Source organism: Engraulis encrasicolus, chromosome 7 (assembly GCF_034702125.1).
Source record: "Engraulis encrasicolus isolate BLACKSEA-1 chromosome 7, IST_EnEncr_1.0, whole genome shotgun sequence".
Classification (NCBI taxonomy): Eukaryota; Metazoa; Chordata; class Actinopteri; order Clupeiformes; family Engraulidae; genus Engraulis; species Engraulis encrasicolus.
In genome coordinates, this window is record NC_085863.1 from 49,307,453 (window position 1) to 49,317,986 (window position 10,534).

At 41.7% G+C, this 10,534-nt stretch overlaps 1 protein-coding gene across 4 annotated transcripts; it reads right to left on the bottom strand.

Moving 5' to 3' along the window:
* Positions 1-1,140: 1,140 nt before the first annotated feature.
* LOC134453044 (heterogeneous nuclear ribonucleoprotein A/B-like) lies at positions 1,141-10,534 on the bottom strand. 4 transcript variants are annotated; one of them, XM_063203809.1, is made up of 9 exons: positions 10,361-10,534; positions 5,707-6,022; positions 5,065-5,233; positions 4,736-4,894; positions 4,471-4,602; positions 3,536-3,638; positions 2,787-2,948; positions 2,587-2,672; positions 1,842-1,860 (listed from the first exon to the last, which is right to left on the bottom strand). In XM_063203809.1, the coding sequence occupies exons 2-8, from the start codon at positions 6,009-6,011 to the stop codon at positions 2,602-2,604; spliced, it is 1,101 nt and encodes a 366-aa protein (XP_063059879.1). In that variant the 5' UTR covers positions 6,012-6,022; positions 10,361-10,534; the 3' UTR covers positions 1,842-1,860; positions 2,587-2,601. The 4 variants fall into 4 exon arrangements, with proteins under 4 accessions (XP_063059881.1, XP_063059879.1, XP_063059878.1 ...); XM_063203808.1 differs by lacking the exon at positions 10,361-10,534 and adding an exon at positions 6,724-6,842; XM_063203810.1 differs by lacking the exon at positions 10,361-10,534 and adding an exon at positions 6,602-6,683.

Consider the following 10,534-nt stretch of genomic DNA (forward strand, 5'->3'; position numbering starts at 1 on the left):
CATTAAGGCCTTAAAAACCATAAAATACTGTACAACTGCTTCTCCATTTGAGCTGATGGAATCAGTGGACATCAAAGTGCTTTAATTGCACACAGCATTTGCAGTAAAGATGCTGAAAGTGAAGTATTCAAATTTTTCATTGCTCAACAAAGGCATACAGCTTGCCTTTGGAGTAGGCCAACCTAAAAATGAGAAACACTTGTCAGCAACCTGACATTAAAAACACAAGTATGCTAATATCAGTTTAGTGTTCCACATACAAGGATGACTTTTCTTACGCACATGGTATTCCTCCAAGCGAAACAATTACCTCGTTACCTGAAGCGTATGCCAATTACTATGTTGCTGTAGGTTCAATTAAGATATTTTCAGCACCTACAAAAAAGAATGATAGCAAAACTACACAGAGGTACTTCTTATGGGGTGGGTGCAGGGGCGTTAAGCATACCCCCGCAGCCCCCGTGAGGCAGGGCCCATACAAGGCAGGGGGCCCACATGAGCCCTTGACATGAAGAAACGGCCCCCCTCCACAGATTAGGGCCTTTTCGTTCGGGGGCCCATTCTTGGTAGCTTGCAGAGGGGCCTGAAGTACCTGCATCACACCAGTGGGTGGGTGACTATGGGGTTTAACTAGCCCTCAGCCATTTTGGAAATTACTTGTTACTTTTGTTGGTGAGGGTTCTACATAGAAGTGCGACAACTCACAGGCATGAAAAACACCAACTTGTAAAAAATGTCATGTTGGAAATCTTCAGGGTTATGGTGAGAAACCCACGAGGAGGGAAAAAAAAAATCCAAAAAAGCTTGAGCAAAGTCCAGTGAAGTGTGGAGGGAAAAAAAATGAAAAAAAGAATAAAAAAATAAGGGGGTGTGGACGAATGATCTACTCCCTACCATAAGAAGCTTCTGTGATCAATGTTGGATCGCAACTCAAAAAACATTACCACAAAACACATACTGTAACATGTACCGTTAACATTTACCACATTTACAATTTACATGAAAACAGCAAACCAGGCCACAAAATATTACTCAACCGTAGCGTGCTGTAACCGTGAGCAAGTCACATAAAAACCATTACAGTTAACATTTAAGAATATTAGTCAACATCCAGAAAAGACTACAAAAGATCCAAAAACGTATTATAATCAAATGTTTTATTTCTAACTTGACACTAAAAGAAAGATTCCAGTTGGGCTGCAGCCCACTCTTTAGGAGCAGAGAATTAACTTCAATTGCACCATAATATCAAAGCCACATAAAGCAGGATCAAAAACAATTGTAACTTAAGCCAACTTATGTCAAATATAGTACTGCAATCCAATTAATCGTTTTCACTTTTTCACTTACTTACGATACTTGCCCCGCAACCCACCCCTCCCCCGTTCACATGTCATAATTAGCATTGTTAACCCCCGACATCCCTTTTCCACGAAAAAAAAAAAGTAAAACTCAACAATTCTTTTGCTAAAGCACTCGGCCATGCACCTCACAGCACCAGGGAATAAAGGAAACCTAGGTAAATGTCAAAAGTGATTTTATTTTTTTCTAAAAACGTTGACGGATCTTAATCTCAACTGTAAATCCAGGACATGAAAAATACAAACAAAAAAAGAGAAAAAAAAACATACATTAAATTTATAGAGGTACCAAAAAGTACAGTAAAAATAACACTTCCATCATTGGAAATGTGAACAAAACAAAAAGACGGAGAAGTGACACGGCTTCCCCAATTGTCTGTTCTGTACAAATGAGGTGTGAGTCTGTGTTTCGTCCGGAAGGTAAAAGTCAGGTCCCCGTCACCCATCCACTCCATGCTGTTCGCTCTGCAGGCTTCCTGCTGTCATGATCACTTAGGTCCTGGGGAGACACCAGAGAGGAAAAAAGGGGGCCGCTGTCGGCCTTAGACTTGTGCAACAAACCTGATGCGCCCAAACACCACAACAGGACAAAAAGAGAAAACCTCAACACACCACAAGACCAAAAAATGTTTAACTGGGAAGGAGGGGAGAAAAGGTGTAAGAAGCATGCGCAAAATTAAATAAAGAAAGAAAAAAAACAATACACAGAAGCATTAGAAGATTGATGATTGTGTTAGAACTAGGCGTAAGAAAAAATATATATAAGCAAAAGAGGAGGCAGGGTCCTCCGAAGCTCAAGGCATGAAAACAAGCAAAGTAGGTTTCCCCTTTTTCCCCAGTATTAAGAAAAACCCATTTGTGTAGGGTCCACCACAACCTCAACCCTTATTGACCAAGTAGTGTAGTTATGGTGTTGACCTTCAGAAAGGCAACCTGAAATTGGCAAAATTGCACACTGGCTGGATTTTTTTTTGTGTCGTCAAAATTGGGGTTTCGTGCAGAGTTAAGTAGAACCCAGCCATAATGATAAGACAAATCAACGGATGTCATGATGACAAAGTTAAGAGCCACGGCTCTGCCGTCCCGATTCAAATGGGGGGACAGATGCAGCGGGAAAACATGGTTGCGAGAGTGTCTACCACAAAACCAAAAAAACAACAAAAAAAGGAACGAACGAACAACTAAGATGTAATGAGGAGATCTAAGATCTAAAAAAAATGCATACCTGCACTACATGTGATCAGTATGGCTTGTAGCTACTCTGGTGGCCTCCACGTCTTGGACTTTTCCCATAGTTTGTATTGCCCTGGTCTGGAGGATGAGAGAAAGAGGACTGAGCGCTCTCTGTGCAGAGACAAGTTAAACATTGTGATCAGGTAGGTAAGCACATGAAGGGGGTTTGTAGGGGTGATCCCGTCCACTTACTGTAGCCATATCCTCCGTAGCCATAGTAACCAGACGAGTAGTCATACTGGCCGTAGGGTCCGTAGCCGCCGTAGCCCTGCTGTCCACCGTAGCCGTAGCCTTGGTTACCGTAGCCAGGGTTCCAATAGTTGTTGTAGCCCTGGTTCCAGTTCTGGTTTTGTCCTGAGAAATGAGACACATGAATCCGATTCAATTTAACTACTCAATCTTCTTGTTCCTCCGCATAATGTTTCCTCCTCCTGTTTTGCTTTCAATGTGGCCTGTGGAGAGCAAGTGACCCTGGGGTCAGATATGGGAGGGAAATACAATAGAGGCCACCAACATTCATAACATTCACATTCAATTGCCTTTAGAAAATGTGTTTCATTTCTACTGTAAAAACATGTGCATTTCAGCTGTAGACCTTCATGGGCTTTACATACAGGTGCTACATATCTTCCACATTGGTTTATCAGAAGTGTTGCATTTTCAGTAAATTTCTAGTAACTATGACATTTGAAATAAGGCCCGGAATTAATTATGTGTGCTCATGAAGCACAAAACCATAATATGCAAAAAGGCTGTACATTCTCCCATCTAAATTACTTAGAGGAAACAGGGAGGGGGGGGGGCAAGTTGCCCTTATCTCCCGACAAAATCTGAACTCGGACAACCACTTAGAGCTTGCCATGGGCTACACCTCTTGATACATATTTAGACCGTCCCATGGCGCTAGACGTGAATCATGAGAAGTAATTAGGCAGGCTCACCACCACCGCGGCCCCGTCCTCCACGGCCTCCGCCATATCCCCCACGGCCACCGAACTGCTGCTGCTGGTAGACCTCCTTGGGCTGGGCAACCTTTACTTCGCACTGCAACACACAAGATCACATCATGAGCTCAGCAACCATGAGTTGTTGCATGCACATCTGCTCAAAATCGATACACCTAAATGCAAAACCGGTGTGAAACAGAAGGAATGGTAAATTCAACAAGCATGTTCTGGCTTGCAGATCAACAGACCAAGGAAAAAAAAATCCCATCTTCACATTATTCGGCAAATACCAGGACATGGTCCATACACGTCATACTTTGAACATGACAGTTCTTTAACTTAGCATAGTTGATTGAATACGCCGTTTAATACACATATAATACACCAACATAACCAAGGGGAGACTGTGTCCAAGATTTTTCACCAAATTCATGACATTCTGAGAAAAAGCCAGGGTTTCCCCCAGCACTTCATTGCTGAGGTTGCCCCTTGACTAGCTCTCCTGAAAAGATTAAGATTTCATGTTGTGAATGTAATTTCTTAAGTTGCTTAACCAAAAAAACACATACTTTTAACGGCCCAGCACCTAGACTAACAAATTATGTGGGAAACACTGAAAGCGTTTAATTTTGTAGGTAGCAAGAAGTAGTACATTCTGCAATGGTTCAAGTTCTGCAGTGTTCATTTTTCAGGTCTTGTGCATTTCAAAAACCAATGTATTGACTATTGCAATTCAGTAATGATGGATTGGAATTAAGGAGTTCAACTTCATAATTCCTTGTAATTCAGCAAAGGCAGTTGTGAAAATTAAAATTGAAACCATGTTATTACTTCCAACTGGCAGCAGAATTCAGTTTTGATAACAAAGGCATGTTTTCGGCTCAGATTGAATTATTGTATCACTATAAACAAGGTTATATTTTAATCACCTTGCTTCCATTAACGTGGTGATACTTCTTTTCCAGGACTTTCTTCACAGGTGATTCATCTTTATACGTAATAAAGACAAAGCCCCTCCTTTTCTCCGACTTGGGATCCAGTGGCAATTCAACTGTTTCGATCTGTGGACACAAAACAAAGAAGATGCAAATGTCAGAGAGGGGTTGGTGGTGGTGGTATTCTTACAACTGAGCAAGGACAAATTACAAGACACGGGGACAAACAAAAGCCAGCTTAGGCAAAGGTAAGACAAACCTCTCCAAAGGTCCCGAAATACTCTCTGATCTTTTCCTCTTCCGTCTCAGGGTTAAGGCCACCAACAAATATCTTCTTTACCGGCTCCTTCTTCATGGCCATAGCCTTTTTGGGGTCGATCTGGCGGCCGTCTAACCTGTGTTCCTTCTGTAGCAGCACCTACACAGAAGCCAAAGCAGCATGGTTATTGTTAGCATGGTTATCCACCAAGGCTCATCAAGGAGTACACACACACACACACACATACACATACACAGAGAGAGACACACACACAGACAGAGAGACACACACAATCAAGAGAATCAGAGCAGTTCAGCTAGGGCCAATACCTTGTCAACACTGGCTGCGTCTTTGAAAAGAACAAATCCAAATCCTCTTGAACGCCCCGTGTTTGAGTCCATTTTGATCGTACAATCAGTTACCTCTCCGAATTTGGAAAAGTAATCTTTAAGGTCTTTCTTGCTTGTATCCCAACTGAGTCCCCCAACAAACATTTTACTGTAGGAGAGAGCATTAAAAATAGATATAAATGTATATTAATTCGATCGTCAATACAAAAGAGCACAATCTTTTAACATTCTGTACAATTTATTCCGTACGCCGGCACATTGGATGCAGGCCTAGTACATTGAGCACTTTGCTATGTGTACCAACAAGGGGGCGTCGTCTTTTTCACAAATCGCAACAGAACATGTGCTCGATACAAAATAACATTTGATGAACAAAGGGGGATCACGTAATACAGTCGATATCATTCGATTGTGCAGCCTTAAAACAGCTTGTTACATTATGTGCTAATGTGTCGCCGCCTGCCAGCTAGCCCATGGTGCCCATCCCCCATTTGAGAGGACACATGGCGCCAACAAAAGCCGAATGAACAAAAGCACGCTTTCAGCGCTACACCATTGCATAATACATCAACCTACCACATATTTACTAGCTTTTTTCTTGAGTATGTCGACTTCACTTACCCCGCATCTTCTTCGCCTTTACTGGCGTCAATTTGTCCGCCTTCTGAGGTTCCATTCTGTGAATCTTCCTCTGGTGCGTCGTCTTCAAGTCCCTCTACCTTTTCGACAGCCTCTTCTTCTACTGCTTCTGCTTCTGCTTCGGCTTCTGCGTCTGCTTCTACGGCTTCTACCGCTTCTTCCTCCTCTTCTACCGCTTCTGCCTCTGCCTGTTCCACGGGTTCTTCTTCTTCGCAGTTAAAATGTTCCTCGGCCTCGTTACCATTTTCGGATGTCTCCATAAACTGCTGTTCGGTTTCTGCCATCATGATTCTGTTGTCTGGAATTTTAAAAACGTATAATAATCGTTAACAACCGTGTGGTAAGGAGCTAACCAGTTAGCAGGGTAATGGGCTACTGGTTCCTTCTCGGCAGCTAGCCGCCAAAGCAAAAAGGTGGGTGGATCTCCACTTGGATGCTCAGTATTACTTAAGTCCATTCATCTGCAATAGCCCACGCGTTGCCTCCTAAATTGACTTGAAATAAGCGAACAATAGACCAAATGAATTGCTTTGTACCAAATCGGAGAGGTAGCAGAGATTCAGCGGTGAAGGATTATTGATGTGAAAACATAAATCTACCAAGCATGTTAGCATTGCTAACACTGCATTGTTAACAGCTAACGGCAACATACGTAACAACTACAAGAAAAACGGCCCACCGAGGTTTACTGCAAGGCGTTTTGCAAAAACACGTTACAAACGATAAGGAATAGTCAATGGCCAAACCGCCCCTTGCTCTCAAGTAGAGCAGCGGCATCTCTAATAAATAATGGAAAAATCACCATGGTTTCAAAGATTTGTTAGCTTATTGGTTAGCTTGCTAGGCAACGAATCCAGAATATAAAGCAATAAATTACCTTCCTCAAAGGCTGTAAATTATTTAATCTACACCAAATAAGTTTTAACAATACATTTAAAGCAACCGTCGACTGGAAGCGACGCTATGCAAACCTACAGAAATAACGGAATAAAAGCTTACTCTGTGGAATAATTCAGCCGGAGCAATCGCGTTAAAATGGACTCTCCCCTGCACCGCCAACTCGTGGCAGCATGGATATCTAACCGGATGAATGTGCCCCTCAATAACACAAAACTTGATTTGGTAACTGAACGCCCGGGGTGATAATAGTGCTTTTCAATTGGCCAGTAATACAAAAGGGTCCCGCCCCTCTGACGTAGCCCCATACTGGTCTGGAACGAAATGTTCCAGAGGAGTAAGTGGCCCTGTCTCATGTCATCTTATACAACCATACCTTTATATTCCTGCACATATTTGCACATGGCACTGCACTAAATTATTGTAATGTAAACATGACATAATTTTGAAACATGGGATGTTATTGCACTCTCAGTAAAAAAAAAAAATCTGCAGTGCATAGAGACTACTACCCTGGCACTTACTTAATTAGCCCTGTTGCACCAAAATGAGCTGGATTGTTTTTATTAAGCTGGTAGGTCTATTTAAATGCAGGACATACTATAACCTCTCATAAGGTGTCTTTTGTGTCACCAGTCTGGTGCTCAGTAGGCGTAAGTGGACATCATTCTTCATAATATAAAATCTATTAACTTTACCAAAATAATGAATGCATAAGATATTTGTTAACATTCTCAATTTTAAAAGCCAGGTAGCCTACTTTTGAGCTTTCTCTTACAAAAGATAGCCTGTGCCGTACAGCTGCATTTAGAACAACAGCAGGCCTACACATCCGTTTGGCTTGAAGCTTGTTCAGGAAGGCTGGAAGACTCAGAATGTAGAGATCCTATCAACGCCGAACAGCTGGGAATAGCCTCTACTAGTCTACTTCAATCAAAATGACATCAAAACCCTAGCTAACTCTAATTCTAGTCTTCTCTCTTCTCATACCAAATGTTGGGTAGTAGTTAACTCTGATAGGTGCCACATTGTCAAGTATTTGTATGAAAACAATAGTTCAAACTTGCAATGATGAACACATTGGCTAAAATCTAAACTAGAACTATTTAAGGGGGTATCAAATTATTTGCTAGATCATGACCTCTCTGCATCGTCAATTATTTTAAGATTGGTTTCCAAACTCTCTGCCAGATCGTGACTTTTCTGCATTGGGTGCTCAGCAAACCTTAATATCTGATGGATGCAAAAAAAGCCACCATGCACAATCAGACCCTCAAGCCTGCACAAAGAGCCAGCACAACAATGAATTCATCTTTTAGGCCAGGGGTGGGGAACCTATATGTCTCGAGGGCCGTTTTGTAAAGGAAACTTAGAAATTACATTTTCAATACAATTGGCTTATATTCAGTGGGTCTGTTTTAAAGGTGACTGCCTTCAATAGGCCTTAAAGGGACACTGTGCAGGAAATGGTCAAAAAAAGGTACTGCAACTATGCTGCTCATTGAAACTGGGCTGCCTATTGCAACATTTGTTCTTTACATGAAAGTTTACTAAGTAATAAGCAAATATTTTTAGTATGGTCCAAGTACAGTCATTTTTGCAGCTAAAAATGGCATTTTTGGAAATTCAAAATGGCGGACCATGGAGAAGATCCCCCTTTTCATGTATGAAAAGTCAAAAGTCATAATGAATACTTAGAATTTGATGGTGGTGGTAAGTATTCGTGAAAAAGGTAACATTAGTGAATGGGCAGCATGAATTCTGGAATTAAACAACTAAAAATCTCACACAGTGTCCCTTTAAGTGCAGGGGGGAATCCTGGTTTGTGTTCATAGTACAGCCCTCTGAGGACTTCTACGTCCCTTGGGGGAATTTGAAGTGGCCCTTCGATAAAAAAAGGTTCCTCACCCCTGCTTTAGGCCTTTGCACAGACTGTAACAGAGGCTTTCATAAATCCCTTTGAAGTTCATTGCATATGCAATTGTAGTCAATATGGATGCGACTGGCTATTTCATGGGATGAGAGACAAGCAAGGAAGGGGGGTGGGGTGCGGACTCTGTGTATTGTCATGGAATGACTTGGGCTCATCAGACACTTTTGTCCCTCAAAATTCCATTCAGTTTACCAAAGCTCACTAAACCTCTCTTGTTACTCTTGTAACAACAAATAAATAAGACGTTTATATCATCTGAAGGGCCTCAAGCTGCCCCAAAAGTGTGTCTGCATAGATTAAGCCATTGTCAGACATCTGCTGAATATTTAAAAGAACTCGTTCTTTACACATTAGGAAAATATCCAAATATATCAAACACTTTCACAAGCTGCTATGACCAGACAAATCGCAAAAACAATAGTTGTCGAAGACTACATCAAATCCAATTTGTTGCTTGCCTCCATGAAAAGGTCTTGGCTCAGCATCAGACAACAACGCTTACATAAACATTGAAGTGCAGTGCAAGGGTAATTTGTACAGAGATGACAAACTGGTCAAATACCGGGCCGCGAATTGGAGACTTCTGAACTTACTGTAACAGCAAGTTTCCTAAGCAGGCCTTCAGATAGATCATCTGATTATGATTACGATTTCAGTATGATGTACAAATAAGAAGTTTTGTCTCAAACATTATTGTTGTTCTCACCCGGAGGACTTTGGGGGTGAGGGGGTTGGTCTCAGAACACAATGCTGATGGCACTTGACAAGAACATTGAAACAGAGAATCTTCCTACTTCTAAGAGAAGTCATGGGAAGTGGTCAGATATGTATCTAGGTCATTTACCAATACCTTTGCAGGCCGTAGCCCTGTTCCTTTCTGGTTGGTAGCATCTGACAGTAGTTTGCAGCCAGAATAAAAAATAAAGCTGGACTCTGGGGGTGCCACAGAGACGGCCTGTGCACGGTCACTCCCTCTGACCACTGCAACCAGGTTTCCACCACTTGAGGATGAAAGGGTCAATTTCACACACTTGGGTTGGTGCTGGTTTTGTGGACATAGGGGTTCAGCCCTCTTTTGACTAAAATGGCTCTTGATGGCTTTGCTACAGACTTATTACACCTCAATGTATGGTTGCCATTCAGACTGATTGCTTCACCCCAAGTGTAGGTGTGACACAGAAAGTGTTTGCCTTTGTTTACATGGTAAATAGCCCATTGGTGCGAGACAGACATTCGATTAGATCTTGGCCTAGGCCGGTCACCTCACACGTTTACTGTTGTAATTATTCTGATTTATAACAATCTGAAAGCAAAAGTAGCTGTATATAGCCCACATAAATAAAAAATAATTTCAATAATCTGATTTTTTTTCTTCTGGAAGTCCTTGGCAGTTCGATAAGATGGTTGTCAGACAGCTATGGAAGACAAAAAAGTCACTTTTCTGGTGTTTTGTTAATGTGGGTCACTCTCCCTGATATGCATACATACATACAGAACATACATACATGAGACATGCAACAGCTTGAGTGTAAGTGCTACCACTGCTATTTATATCCAGTCCGTCTGCATTTACATCAGGTTGGTCAACCACAACCATGCCTTTGCACTGTGCTAAACTTATCCTGGCCAACAGACCTGTCCGCGTACACACGCAGCGCACACATGTGATCATCACATACAGAAAAGCTAGAACACAAAGACATAACATTATGATTGTTTAGGAGTACTATATGTCACCTTAAAAGACATGGAATTCATGCAAAAAAAAGTCAGCAAAAAGTATCCACAGTGATACTTTCCACTTACCAAAGTGTCTGTCAATAGACTTCTCATCAGATCCCACTATTCACTTGTTACCTTTGCTGTTCTCAGTTATGCATCAGATGCAATGTCATTTATCGTTAATGAGGAAAGAAGAGAGACAATTTTGCTCACACAGCCATAGGCTTTTCCGGCCACCACAATTTGTTCCGACCATCT

What these genes read in the sequence shown, in the direction of transcription:
- LOC134453044 (XM_063203809.1), bottom strand. Translation starts at nt 6,011, where the DNA reads ATGATGGCAGAAACCGAACAGCAGTTTATGGAGACATCCGAAAATGGT. An exon ending in AAAGGCGAAGAAGATGCGGG is followed by an intron (nt 5,234 to 5,706) that starts GTAAGTGAAGTC and finishes TCTCTCCTACAG; the next exon opens with TAAAATGTTTGTTGGGGGAC. An exon ending in CTACGGAGGATATGGCTACA is followed by an intron (nt 2,673 to 2,786) that starts GTAAGTGGACGG and finishes CTCATCCTCCAG; the next exon opens with ACCAGGGCAATACAAACTAT.